The following is a 15109-nucleotide window of genomic DNA, read 5'->3' as shown; positions in this document are numbered from 1 at the left end:
GCCTCTCATCACTGCATCATTGTCCATGTACGTACATTATATTGTATACCTGTACTGTCTATAAATTACATGGACGGAGAGAGGCTTAAATACACAGGGTGACCTTATTAAACATGAGGTCAGGTCATAATCATGACATCCACTAATCCACACACCAACACACACGCGGAGAAGCTTAAGAGAAAGGGCGACGTGACTAGTCAAGTTAAGTCAGGTCAAAAATATGGGACCCATTAAATATCTATTATACAGTACATCTAACTCCAAGGTTTTCAAAGCATTTTTAACCTAGGGCCACTGACAAATACATTTATGTAACATATTATCAGTTTTGTACTGACCATCACTAAGGTTTATGGAATTCAATTCCCTAATCAAACTAACTTCAACCAGAAGTCTTTCTCTGACACATGATGATTTGTACACTTCTAAGCTGTTTTCCCAATCAATGGGATGATTATTGTTTCTTATATCTGAGTTGCAATGCTTTCCCAGTCTGTCCTACATAATTTCCATTACATTTGCTACATGGAATACAATAAACACTCCCATTTACATTCAAAGTTGGGCTATTCTTAATTAATATATTGGTAATGGTTGAGCCATACTTAAAAACAACATTAATATTTAATAATTTAAGGGACTGAACTAACGGGACAAGTTCATTGCGATAAGGAAGAATAAAAATATTCTTAAGTGTAGGAATTTACCTGGTTTGATAAAATGAAAGTATTTTTAGCCCTGTTAAAACAATGATCAACAAACAATGAAGGGTACCCAAGTTTTTGTACAATGGGACGAATGTGTTTCAATTCATCATCAATAGCTGCCTACTATCCCCTATCAATCTATCTATCTATCTATCAATAAATAAATAATTAAGCTGACATCATTTACCGCCCTACTTCAATGTACTCTTTTAAATATTCAATAAAACATATTTCAAGACTACCTCAACCTATTTGGAATACATGATGTCACACACCCGTAGTTGTCACACTAACGTTTCAGTTTCCGTCGCTTCGTTGACTGATTCTCTGCTGCTAGATTTAACATTCCCTTCACGAAAGAAAACCAGACTAGCACTCAAGTGTTTGTTAACTAAACAACCAAATAAAAAAAAAAGACCAGCACCAAGCACTCCAATGTATGTTAAATAATTAAATTAACCAAGTACGAATAAAAACAGCACTTAGCACCGCTTATGTAGGGGCCAGCAGCTACCACTCGTCATTCCTGGCCCAGACGACTTCGTGCCAGGGAACGTTGGGTCTGGCGTGGATCAACTTGAACCCGTGACACCTCAACTCCTGGAAGTACGACCAGAAGAGCGGGAAGGTGCTGGTTGGGCTGAGAGATCCGACTCTGGGTGGTTTTTCGTCCAGGCCTTCACCTGTCAGGGAGGAATAAACGACAGGTTGATATTAGATCAACTTTGCTACATTTTTCTATCCACTTATCCATCCCAACGTCCATTTATTTATCTCTCCAACCGCCCATACACCTACTCCTTCGTCCCTCCACCCACCCATACACCCACTCCTTCATCCCTCCACCTACTCCTTCATTTCTCCACTCACTCACTCCCCCATCCTTCCACTCATTCACCCCGTCACTCACCCCTCCACCCACTCATCATCCCACTCACCCATTCCTCCACCCACTCACCCTTCGACCCAACCATTCCTCCACCCCTCCACTTACCTTTATAGCCATGGTGGACCTCCATTCCTATCTGGCCAATGTTTTGCAAAAGGCGAGGCGAGTTTCTCAGAACGTCTTGTAGGAATTCCAGCTCACTCAACTCCACGTCTAGCTTTAGGTAGTCTATCCTGGTGTTCAACAGATCCAGACTACGTAGGATGTTCTCATAACGATCCACCTAATACGAGAAAGGTTAGGTTAGGTTAGGTTAGAGAGGAGGGAAATAAGTCAAAATATTAATGTCTTGTCTCATACCCAAAGTAGTTTCATCATTCTTATTCGTGTCTCCTAAAATAAGTTAAAATATTTCTTTTCTGTTTCAAAAGTAGTTGAAATACTTGCTTGTGTTTCACTACAAAGTAAAAAAAAAACAATCGCAATTACTTTTCTCACTCTAAATTAGTCAAAATACTTATAAAACACCTCAAAGTATATTAACCAAACAAAACTTCTTCCCACATCCTACCCCAAAGTTGTCAAAATCCTTGCATCTGAATCATTTAAGTCCGCAGTCAAATTCTCATCTGAAAGTAAGTCGGTAGAATCCATGGAGAATTGTTTACCTCAAGATAGCTAAAATCATTGCCCATTCCGACGTTCCTCTTGCCCTTGATGTTACTTATACCTAACCTGTGGAAGGTTGTCCTCTCCGATCTCTTGTGGTCAAGCTGTCGCATTGTGGGATCAAACGCGTGAACCTATAATATACAAGCGAGTTTTTTTAATAGTTTATTATTAGAAAGTTTGTTATTAGAAAGTTTAGTTAGAGTAAATATAGAAAGGTATTTTGTTGGTGATGCTGTATAGGTGGATAATCTATCTCTCCCTCACTCACACACACCCTCTCTCATTCCCTTACTCTCCCTCCCTCTTACTCAATCACTCACTCCCACTCTAACTCATTCACTCACTCACTCACCACACAGCCGTAGTTATCCATATCATCCTCAAACTCCCACTCGTAGTTAATGCCGAAGGATATAACGGTACAATTATCTCGTCGAATTCCGAATGGTTGATCAAGACAGACGAACTTGCTCAACCATTTTTTGTTTGGCCGTGCACCGAACTCCATCTGTGAAAGATAAATGAGTCGATCAGAACAAAATAAGACAGGTAAACAGACAGGGTAAAGAGACAGTAAGACAGACAGGTAAACAGATACACACTGAGATAGAAGGACTTGTAAATAGAAACAACGAGGCATAGACGGGCAGTGGAAACAGACAGGCAATGAGACAGTCAGACAGACAGATGGAACATAACATATTAACACGGACTCACTAGGTTCTCACACTTGTACTCGAGTTTCCGAAAGTACTTGTAAAACTGCTGGTCGCTGCCAAGAGCTTCTATATGACACGGTTTCCGGGTTAAATTGCCTGGAAGGGAGAAAACAGTCAGCAAGTCATTTAAACATAACAGTGGGGGGAAAAAGAGTTACCGTGTGTATGTTTATTGTGGGAAATGGAGGCAGTGTATCTGGTATGAATGTGTATGAGTGTGTGTAGTTGTATATGTTTACGAGTATTTGAAAGTGTTACGGAATCGATGTTTATTTATAATCTAATCCCAGTAGGCAATATGTAGCTTGAACGAAAGAAAACCCTGATCTAACTTATCCAAACTTAATCCAACCCTGACCTAATGTAACCAAAAACTAACCAATCTCTGACCCAATTTAACCAAAACTAGACAAACTGATCTAACTTAATGAAAACTAACCGAACTTAGCAATCCTACAGTTACTAACACTTACCACGTTTAAGTCGAATGTGTTGGGCCTCGGGTGAGATGTTTGTTATCCTGTAACAGATAGACGTGAAATTGTAGACACAAAAATTAAAACCTCAAATTTCACCCTTGTTCTCTCTCTCTATCTTTCATAGTTTTCATTCCCGATGGACTAAGCTTGTTTTTGAAGCGTAGTAATAACATAAAGTGAACACCCATTTTAAAAGTAACGTATAAAGTACAGTATGTCAACATTTAATATTATTATTATTACCACTGTCACCACCACTACTATATTTTAATTTAAAAATGTGGAGTTGATCATATGACGTCACAATTTGTTGGTGATTGGTCAGTTAGGAGACGAATCAGCATTGACTTGTGACGTCACTGTAACAGTATCATAACACACAGTAAACAATGTGAGGTAGAGATAAGGGTGGTGAGGGAGTGGTGTAGGGGATCTAGAAGTAGAAGGGTAGAGATAGAGGTAGACAGGAGGAGTTAGAGGAAGAAGTGGAGGTATACTTACTCATACAACAGGGTGACTATCACTGTCAGTGTCATTATCATCGTCAGCATCTGAACTGTCTGTTTGACTGCAATCATGTCCTCCTTTATCCGTCAATCTAGCCTTTTAATAGCCAATCACAGCTTCCTGTACTTTCACCAGCACAATCAGACTCTCCGTTACTCACGTCGTCAGCCAATTAGTGCCCGCTAGGTTTCCTGCTGTGAAAAAACAAAAACACTCATGAATAATTCAATAAACCAGAGTTCTCAGAAGTGAACCAATCAACTCAGACAGATGCAGCCAAATATTCATTCAGTAAAGTCGTCATTTAAATTGCCATTGATTCAGCATGTGTACAACAATGCAAGTATACAATTCAGCATGTATATAGGAGGGTTAACATCCACACTTCAGGATGCAGGCCGTCCTGTGACATTCTTATGGATACCCAGTCATGTCGGTATCTTGGGGAATGAGGCAACAGATGGCCTTGCCAAGACTGGCTGCAACAAGGCCACACCTGACTACGTTGTTCCTCGAACACTTTTACAGCTTAGGACCCAAATTCGCCGCAAACAGAGAGAAGCTCGGGAAGCAGCCATCCCCCTGGACTCCCCGCCCACCTGGTACGATGTCCTCAGTAAACTTCCTGACCTCTCGTATGTCTATGGGAAAGGGTCGCGGAAAAGGGACGTGATTGCTGCCCGTATCATCATTGGGTATGACTTTGCTTGGGAGATTGGTATCCCCGCATCCCCTGAGCAACGCTCTTGTGCATTATGCAGAAGACCCGACAGCCGCACCCTTATCCACTACCTCCTAATATGTCCCCACACACAACGCTTCCGTGACGCCTGCTGAGCCACCACTCCACGACCCCCTGACGGAGACACGATGATCCTCCCCATACTGGCCAGATACTATATAAATAATATTGATAATGTGTTAAAGGAATATCCTTCCTTCCTTAGGCTTTAGTAAGCCCCTTTATAATATTTATACTGTATATACTGTACTTGTGACACTTGCCAGATGCTTCTGGTGTTATTGTACAGGGGTACCTAGTGACAGCACTAGTATATCGCTTCCTCTATCAAGGAATAAACTATTGAAATTGAAATGTATATAGGCACTGCTAGTATACAACGTCAACATGTATATAGACAATGTAGGTATACCATTCAGCATGTATATAAACAATGCACGTATGTAATTCAATACATACACAATGCAGATAAAAGATATATAAGGACTTTGCCGGTAAACTGAGAAGTGTTTCATCGGAACAAACCGTTAGACTGGACAACAAAGCCCATCATAACACAAGTCATTCAAGAGTTCAACGACCTCTTCCTATGGTGGCTCTTGGCGTCCTATCAACTCTGATCATCTGGCATCTTGATATAGTAGCATGACATATTCTCAACCTTATAAAAGTAGATAGATAAATAAAAAAAGTAATATATAGATAAACAAATGAATGATAGGTATATACTGTGTATTAAATGATAGATAGATAAATGAGATAAATTTTCATTCAGTAAAATTGTCATGCTAGGCCATACTGATCCAACATGTACAGTGCGTATACATAAACAGTGCAGATAATGAAAGAATGAACAGTGAGTGCAGGTATATAAACAAATTACTCAACCAAACATTAAGAACATAAGAACATAAGAATGGAGGAAACTGCAGCGGGCCTATTGACCCATATTGGGCAGTCCCGTTTACACCCAACCCCTATTGCTCATATAAGCATCCAACCTATGTTTGAAGCTATTCAGCGTATTCGAGTTAATGATGATATTTGGTAACTTGTTCCATTCATCCACTACTCTGTTTCCAAACCAGTGTTTACCTATTTCACGCCTAAATCTAAATTTGTCTAATTTAAAACCATTGTTACGAGTTCGCTCTGGTTGGATAATTTGAGTACCTTTGTAATGTCCCCTTTGTTTAGCCCTGCCTTCCACTTATACACCTCTATCAGGTCGCCCCTCACTCTACGTCTCTCGAGGAGTGCAAATTAAGATGCTTTAACCTGTCTCTATACTCAAGGTTCCTAATGCCCGGGATTAGTCTTGTCATTCTCCTCTGAATTCTTTCCAAGGATTCTATATCCATTCTGTAATACGGTGACCAGAACTGAACTGCGTAATCCAGGTGTGGTCTCACAAGAGCAAGATACAGTTTTAGGATGACCTCGCTAGTCTTGTAACTAACACTCCTTTGTATGAACCCAAGTACTTTATTAGCCTTGTTACGAGCAAAAACACATTGTTTACTTGGCTTAAGGTTCCTACTTATCATTACTCCTAAATCTCTCTCGCAGTCGGATTTCTCTATGGCATCGTTGTTCATCTGGTATCTGGTTTCCCTGTTTACATCTCCTATACTGAGTACTTTACATTTGTCCACGTTGAATTTCATCTGTCATTTTTCAGACCATTCGAAAAATTTTTTTAGATCTTCCTGTAGTTTTGTGGAGTCCTCGTCAGATTTAATAACACATCCTATTTTAGTGTCATCAGCAAATTTGCTTATGTTGCTGTCTATGCCGATATCTATGTCGTTTATGTATATAATAAATAATAATGGTCCAAGTACTGAGCCTTGGGGAACTCCACTTGTGACGTTGCTCCAATGGGACTTAGTGCCATTAATGCTCACTCGCTGTTTCCTGTCCTGTAACCACGCACTAATCCATTTAAGGATATTACCTTTGATGCCATGTGCTTCTACCTTTCTAATTAGACTTTCGTGGGGGACTCTGTCGAAGGCTTTGCTAAAGTCGAGATATACCACATCATAATTGTGCCCCTCGTCCACCGATTTGAAAACTGATGAAAAGAATGTTAATAGATTAGTTAGACATGAACATTATAAGATATTGCTCAGGTTACTTACTGTTCAATGTCCTTGTACTTTATAAAATATACCAACCGAATACACTGTATACAACCTCCGGGAAAAAACCACATTATAACTTTATTTGCCGAAACACCCGAAGAAGCTGTAATGTCATTTGAATAACTGATTAAATGAGTACAGTAAGACAATGTTAATGTAGATAATGTTAGAGGTAAACAAAGATTACTCATTCACCCATATATCTGTAAAAAAAACAAAGAAAAAAGGGGGTTCCTGCGTAATGGTCACACTTACGCGTTTACTATAATATTTAAATTTATTAGACGTGCATCTGTTCCTGGACCACCAACACAAGACATGGCAGTTTAAATACTGAGCTACAGTAGCCACAGGTCCCTCACTGCTGGTGAAAACGGCGAACGGCAAAATACCCAAACGTAAAATCAAATTCTTCGTTTTATTATGCAATTATCCGAGGCTCATTGTAACGTGGCTATTTTTACATCCATATTGATGTAAAGTATCTCGTATTTCTTTTTATTGATGATGACGAATGCATTAGTCTTGAAAACACACTTAAAGATGCTTAGTTGCTGAAACGTAGTACAGTAATACATTATATCTTCACGAGTAGACCATAATATAAGGTCCTAAGCTGAAATAAAAAGACGTAAATATTTCCCTAGTCATCATTTAATGTTTTGTAAATTTGTTCTCTCCGAGGAAAAGATCGACAAATTTGACTAAAGTTTCTCGCTAACTTGTGGAGTGGACAGAGTACCGTAAACCTGTAATCTAAGCCCCAGGTGGCATTAGGATATTAAATTAAGTACGATAAGTTTCGCGTGATTTCGAGGCGTTATGGGCTATTTTAAAATTATGACATTAAATTTTAACTATCAAGAGAATCAGTATATTTCAGTGTACAGTTACAATGAGCGAGGTGATGCGGTTACGACACCCAACAGAGATGAGTGTGGTGGGCTTTGTGGTACTGTGGGGTTAAGGTTGTTTGGGTTCACACTCAGGATGGGATGGAGAAAGGAAACTCACAATGTGCTCTCTATATACATGTTGTATTGGATGTACAATGCAGCTTGGTGCTGGGAAGGCAGCATGGTTACAAGCGTTGAGTAGAGAGAGCTGGTTGGTGAGGGTGCTCAGAGGAAGACAGCTTGTGGGTCGCCATGCTCGCCGGAGGGGAGCGAGGGCCGCCAGGCAGCGGCGGAGGAGGTGGTGTTGTTTGCTGCGGCTGTAGCTAGAAGAAGAGAGAGGTCACCACGAGGTCAGGTCTTAAATAGCGGGGGTAGGCGTGGCTTAGTAGTTGACCTCCGTGATGTATGGCGGCGCTGGTTGACCCAGACCACGAGGCACACACTGGGGAATTCGCGGGGTCGGCTACTCAGCGACAAACGGCGTTTGTAGGGGAGAAATCCACTACAGTACTACAAGTAATTGATGAATAGTAAATGGCGGTGTTGCTTTAAGGGTTCCACGTCGTCCTGATGCTTCCCTCCAGGTTACGGAAAATTGCTGAGTAATTGTTTATTTACCATTCCAAATTGATGGTTACATCTGTTATGTTGATATTGTTGTTTTATTTACATTTAGGTCTTATAAGAGAGAGAGAGAGAGAGAGAGAGAGAGAGAGAGAGAGAGGATGGTGGGAATGACACACCGCGTTGCCGCCCCTAAGCTGACTTACGTGGCGGTAAATCTTTTCCCAACCTCCCTCGTATACATATGACAAACGAAACACTTCTTTATTACACGTTAAAAAAATATATATTATCTTTCATACAATATTATATTTTGAAAGAGGCAAGGGAGAAAAGGTAGTTCTGGTTTTCGCATGTATAGTGACTTTCACCATGATGGTACAGTTATTTGGGGGCAATGCAATGGCTATGGACTCGTATGGAGTGTGACTAGGGGATGAACGCTTCCGCAGGCAAGGTTCGTGACGAGGAAAAAAACGGCAAAACTCTTCCAGGTCGGTTTCATCATCTACTTCCGACTAGCAGACACAAGAAACCACTATTTACTTGCATATTAATTCTATAAAATATTGTCACCATATAATATAGAAATACACAAGCGTGTGTTAATCATTACACAACACTGACTGACTGAAGCACATTTCATTTTCTTTGTCATTAATGCCAAATAAATACGAGTCTTCAAATAATCTAGATGCTATACATGGGTAAATTACCACTATTTTGTTTTTAATAATTATCACCATAACGAAACACACGCCTAGACAAGGGTCGAGATTTACATTACATAACCAATTGATTACTTTGTTTTTTTCGTATTTTAATGCTAAGTGAACGTATCTAATTAAGGTAAAATCAATGACATTTTGAGAGAGAGAGAGAAGTTGACAGGAAGAAACCGAGAGAGAGAGAGAGAGAGAAAGAGAGATATTGTGAGGAAGCCATTTCCCTTAGCGGTTCCAAGCGTCAACAATTACTCAGCAGATTTTCTCATCCTCCCAATGTACAGTACACATGAAAATCAGACAATATCTTTTCTATCCATTATTATATTTTAAATAAGGCAAGGGAGAGAAAGTAGTTAAGGTTTTCGCAAATACGGTGACTATAGTTCACCATTGTAGTACAGTTATAGTGATATGTGGGATTAATTCAAAGTTCATTAACCGTAAACTTAGGGTGAACGCTTTCTCATGTACTGTACAGTATGCTTTATGGACAAGGAGGTGGAGTTGCAATGGATGTTTACGTCAGAATTGTAGCGTATTTTTGTAGGAGTTTTACAGTGTGTTTATGTGTAGGAGAGTTATCGATTGTGTTTATGTCGGAGTTGTAGAATGTTTTTGTAAGAGGGTTGTAGTGTTTATGTTGAAATTGTAACGTGTACTTATAAAGTGTGAGTGGCATTTTTCATCCTTACTCGGAGTTGTACACACACACACACACACAATGTATTTCTAGTACCGTTTGTATTATCTTGTCGATCATGTAGTTAACCACAATACAAACTAAACAATAATGAGCACTTTACTAGCTTAACTAACACAACCTAATTTTAGTATATAAAGATTCGTTATTATGATGGAGGTAGGAGATATTTTAAAAATAAAACCAGGTACATATTTACTATTCTACCTCACATCTCTACAGTATTTAGGGAAAATATTATCGTAAGAACCGTTGAGAATCTTTTTTTTTCATCTTTTATTTAAAAATTTATAAATTACATATATACATAAATATTACATGTTAACATATTTGTCCGTTAAATATTTGGACAGTGGCGTAGCTAGAGTGTGTGCCGCCCGGGGCGGCCCTTGAGTTTGCCGCCGCCCCCCCCGTGACCCTACAAAAAATACATATTGCACAGTGACTCACTCTTTTATATATATATATATATATATATATATATATATATATATATATATATATATATATATATATATATATATATATATATAGTTTGCCTTACTGTTGTCAGACAAAAGCCACCCCGATCAAAGTAGGGGGCTTTTGTCTGGGTGGCTTTCGTCTGGGGGGCTTTTGTCTGGGTGGCTTTTGTCGGGGGGGCTTTTGTCTGTACCCCAGTGAGGATAGTGTCTTAGTATAAAATCGCAATGCTGTGAAACAAAATCTTAATATTTAATCTCAGTACCGCAGCAAAAGTCACATCAATATTTTTTAACCAATACTTTAATATTTCTTACCTTATAGTATTATGTCTTCCAACGAAGTAAATAACTGGATCGAAAACACAAGAGAACTTAAAAGTCGTCTAGCCTCCCCTCGTCTTGTCACGATGGAGACTTGTGCAGAACTGAAGTGAATTGCTTGTAACTGGTGGATTGGTCGGCTGTACATGAACTGATATGACCCGAGACTGCATGGTTTTGCAGCTACTGGAGACGTTAATCCTTCCCTTTGTATCGGCGGCAAGTTAATCCTCGTCGTGTCTGACCTAACACCTGACCCACACCACATGAGCTCACTGGCGTACTTGTTTGAAGTTGTTTCCTTAATCCTCAACAGGTTACAGGTTGTGTGTGTGGCGGGGGGGGGCGCATAGCAAGGGTGTAGCTCATGACGTGGCCGTGATGATGTGGGTCAGGTGTTAGGTCAGACACGACAAGGATTAACTTGCCGCCGATACAAAGGGATGGATTAACGTCTCCAGTAGCTCCAAAACTACTAGTGTATTTGGATGACTTTTCTAGGAGATTTTTCACCTATAACAAAGAAAGTGGCGAGAACAAAAAAAAAAAGTGTTACAAAAGACTGAGATTCAACACTAATTTATATGCAGTCGTTTTATCTCTGCATAGGAGGGGAAATTCATATTACGAATCTTAGATAATATTAATCTTCGGCATTACACAATACTACTTACGTTAAGACTGATGAGAGTGCAGGATGTCTGTCTACAATATAACTAAATATTTTTTCCTTCGTGTTGTAAAAAGTTTATGAGTGTAGAGGTGGTATAAATTATCGTCACTTTCCAGCCGTGATCACTCGTGGTAGCCAGTGCTACTTCGTCAACTTCCACTCCAAGAATGAGTGCTCTGCTCGAACCTTGACTCCTCCCTCACGCCTCTCCCCGCCGTTGCTCGCAAATTAAGCTGTAGTATTGCACAGTGACACCTGTTTCTTATTTAACACCTGCGGATTGTTGCGAGTTCACTAACCTTCTGTTTTTTAACAGCCTTCACTCTAATACTACACACACTACTCCTAATACTTTGCTGTAATTCGGAATCGAGTATGACGATCCAGTTATGATTCAGTGATATAAGTTATTAGGATGTCACCTACGTTGGTGAGTTCTGAGGTGACTAAAAAGGCCGATACGGGACCAGCAAGGTTGTTCACAGATGTTGCACAAGTGAAGGGCTACATCTAATGCGGGAGGGTTGGCAGCAGCGACTTGCCAGCGTTGACGCTTGTCTGCCTCGGGCGGTATGCAGACGCAGTCGAGCTATCTCGAAAATATTGAAACTTTTTTGTGTAGTGCACCTCCCAGCGTTACGGTGTGGAGTGATAGTCTCCCAGGTGAGGGGGTCGATTTGGCACTTTTTCAGGTTTGTCTGTTCATACTATCCTTATGCCTTTTCAGTTGCGTGCCGGCGTTACGTTTACTATTCGTTAGGTGACTGTAAGTAGTTGCTTGGCAGTCGACTGTCGTCCCTGCAGGTAACGTGGCCAGTCCAGCGTAGTTGTTCATAGATAATGGTAGCCTCGATGCTCCTACAGTTGGTGTCAGCGAGAATACTGGCATTTGTTCTCTTGTCTTCCCAGCGAACTCGGAGGATAGAATGCAGACTACGTTGGTGAAAGATTTCAAGTGCCTTGAGGTGCCTCCTGTATGTGAACCATGTCTCGCTGCCATATAGCAGGGTGGGGAGGACCACTGCTTGATATACATGTAACTTTGTAGATAATTTCAGCTCCCTACAGCTGAAGATGCGGGTACGGAATCTACCGAAGGCTTGAGAAGCACATCTGATCCTATGTTAAATTCCTTCGTCGATGCGTTGGTGGACAGGTGGGACCCGAGATACCGAAAGTGGGTAACATTAGAGAGGGTAGTACCGTTAAACTGGAGGGATAGTAGAGGTACTACACACACACACACACACGCGCGCACAAACACACACACACACACAGACTTCCTCAGTGACCGACGCCAAGCTGTACGCTTCCGAGGGGCTGTCTCCATCTTTCAGTCACTCACCTGTGGCGTCCCCCAAGGCACCAAGATGGGACCACTCTGCTTCCTTATGCTTATCAATGATGCCCTAAGAGAAATCCCCGCTCGTTGGAAATATGTCGACGACTCCAACATTGGGATCAGCGTCAACAATTCTGCTCCCGACTATACCGCCCTTCAGGATTTATTGAACAGTCTCCAAAACTGGGCCACCAACAACCACGTCACCATCAACCATACCAAAACCATGGTTATGCACATCAACCTCTCCTCCGACATTGTCCCACCCCCTTCCATTAATTTAGGTCCGAGCACACTCCAGGTTGTAGATTCCACGAGCTCCTCGGCGTCACCATAGACAACAAACTAAATTGGAAACCACACGTCAGTGAAGTTGTCAAATCCTCCAGTTTCCGTCTCCACCTCCTCCGCCGACTCAAGTCCCTCGGAGTTCCTGCACCCGAGCTCCTCAGTGTTCACTCAACATTCATACTTCCCAAGCTCACCTATGCCTCCCCTACCTGGTCTTCCTCCCTAAATGCCACACAACGTAAACACCTAGAAAAAGTGCAAAAGAGGGCATGCAAGATTATTCTCTCCCCTTCCTACTCCACATATCAAGAAGCGCTCAACACACTGACCATCACCACGACCTCATCTGCAAATTTGGTAAGAAGCTTCTGCACCATCCTCGACACCGGCTCCTACTGCCACCTGAGATCCCTAGCCCGAGAATTGCTGTTCGACACCACAACCGCATCCAGCCCATACGTGCACGAACTGATCGCTATAAGAACAGCCCAGTCCCAACCATTGTAAAAATTATCAATAACTTGTAATAAACCAGTGTATTCACTCCCAGTAAATACTACTTCTTGCACTGTCACTATGTTGAAATGCCCTGTAGTTTGAGCTTTTCCCCATCTAGTTATTACATATCTTATTTGTATCACTTATGTTATTTGTATATTATTTGTAATTCGAAACCCATTCCCCAATTATGTAACTGTATATTTTCAGCCTTCTGGCTGCCAAGCTCTTTCAATAAACCGTTAATTATTATTATTATTATTACACACATTTATAAGCCTTCAAACCAACATAACATTACAAGAATATTGATTTAGTATCAATGGTTAATTAAATATGAACTTAAGACGAAATGTTTGTTATAATATTTCATAGTCCAATATATTATACAGTATATGACTAACATAAATAACCCATGACATAAAACCAGCCAGTATATCTATCTGTCTGTCTGTCTCTGTCTCGGCTTTTAGAAGTTTAAATTTGCTTAAGATCCCGGGGGAGAGATTTACTACCACAGAGGTAAAAAAAAAAAGAGAGAGAAAATGCACAAATTTGTTTGATTTCGTTAACAGGCGTAAGATCGCTGACATAAAGACTTAACGTATATTTATGCTTACCTATCAAGTGTAGACTTCCAACCTTGTTTCTTTGGCAACTAATGAAACACGTAGATGACAGTGTTACCTCGTCACATCTTTCCCCCGCCACATATAACATTTGCCGAACCTTAATGCTGATTCCTGAGACTGTGAATGAAACTGTTTTGAGTAGGCTGACAAAGTTCAACAAGACATATTGCTCGAAATGGTAAAGCTTGTGGGGTTCGGGTGGTTTTGTTCACACTCAGGATGGGATGGAGAAAGGAAACTCACAATGTGCTCTCTGTATACATGTTGTATTGGATGTACAATGCAGCTTGGTGCTGGGAAGTGGCAGCGTGGTTACAAGTGTGATGTAGAGAGAGCTGGCTGGTGAGGGTGCTCAGAGGAGGACAGCTTGTGGGTCGCCATGCTCGCCGGCGGGAGCGAGGACCGCCAGGCAGGCGGAGGAGGAGGAGGTGTTGCTTGCTGGTTGGTGTAGGTAGAAAAGAGGGTGACCGGATAAAACCCCAACGGACAAAACCCCCGTCTCATATATAAAATATAAAATAAAACACTTTTATGTTTAGGTTAGGTTAGGTTAGATTAGTGTTGATAAATGACAACCCCGTTGGGGGTTTTGTCCGTTGGGGTTTTGTCATGGAACCAGAAAAGAGAGAGGTCACCACGAGGTCAGGTCTTAAATAGCGGAGGTAGGCGTGGCTTAATAGTTGACCTCCGTCATGTTAGGCGGCGCTGGTTGACCTAGACCACGAGGCATACACTGGGGAATTCGTGGGGTCGGCGACTCAGCGACAAACAGCGTTTGTAGGGGAGGTATCCACTACAAGCTCAAGAAAACTTTTCAAGCATTTCCAATACCTAAGAACGCATGAAGTGGCTAACGAATCGATTAGTGGCGAAGAGGATAAAATTATTAGTATGATGACGTGCTGTGAATTGGACAACTATATTTATGCATATAATGATTAACTCGGCCTTCCAAAGATCAAGGCAAAATTCCGGGATTATATTTAAGTTACACCGCCAAGGAAACAGGCCTTTAACCCAAATAATAAGCACAACAATCTCGAGTCAATACATCTAGTGACAATAAAATCACGATCTAGGTTTACATTTTCGTATAAAAAAAATAAATTATTTCAATATGAGCGATACAATTTGA

The 15109-nt window shown here is 40.9% G+C and overlaps 1 protein-coding gene across 4 annotated transcripts; it reads right to left on the bottom strand.

The window, feature by feature from the left end:
• Nucleotides 1–644: 644 nt before the first annotated feature.
• LOC121874646 (methyltransferase-like protein 24) lies at nt 645–11697 on the bottom strand. Of its 4 annotated transcripts, none has more exons than XM_042378913.1 (8): nt 11213–11689; nt 3971–4170; nt 3464–3510; nt 2989–3086; nt 2624–2779; nt 2268–2402; nt 1705–1882; nt 645–1393 (listed from the first exon to the last, which is right to left on the bottom strand). In XM_042378913.1, the coding sequence occupies exons 2-8, from the start codon at nt 4045–4047 to the stop codon at nt 1221–1223; spliced, it is 864 nt and encodes a 287-aa protein (XP_042234847.1). In that variant the 5' UTR covers nt 4048–4170; nt 11213–11689; the 3' UTR covers nt 645–1220. The 4 variants fall into 4 exon arrangements, with proteins under 4 accessions (XP_042234847.1, XP_042234934.1, XP_042235007.1 ...); XM_042379000.1 differs by having other exon boundaries at nt 3971–4167; XM_042379073.1 differs by lacking the exon at nt 11213–11689 and adding an exon at nt 10533–10570.
• Between the last annotated feature and the right edge of the window lie 3412 nt (nt 11698–15109).

This window comes from Homarus americanus, unplaced genomic scaffold (genome assembly GCF_018991925.1).
Source record: "Homarus americanus isolate GMGI-L3 unplaced genomic scaffold, GMGI_Hamer_2.0 scaffold51859, whole genome shotgun sequence".
NCBI classification, from domain to species: domain Eukaryota; kingdom Metazoa; phylum Arthropoda; class Malacostraca; order Decapoda; family Nephropidae; genus Homarus; species Homarus americanus.
The sequence above is the reverse complement of the archived record's forward strand: the minus strand, read 5'-3'. Positions and strand labels throughout refer to the sequence as shown.

Excerpts from the sequence above, each read along its gene's own strand:
- LOC121874646 (XM_042378913.1), bottom strand. The coding sequence starts at position 4,047 with ATGATTGCAGTCAAACAGACAGTTCAGATGCTGACGATGATAATGACA. Across the intron at positions 3,511-3,970 it reads ATAGTCACCCTGTTGTATGA|GATAACAAACATCTCACCCG; the intron begins GTAAGTATACCT and ends TATCTGTTACAG. Across the intron at positions 3,087-3,463 it reads ACACATTCGACTTAAACGTG|GCAATTTAACCCGGAAACCG; the intron begins GTAAGTGTTAGT and ends TCTCCCTTCCAG.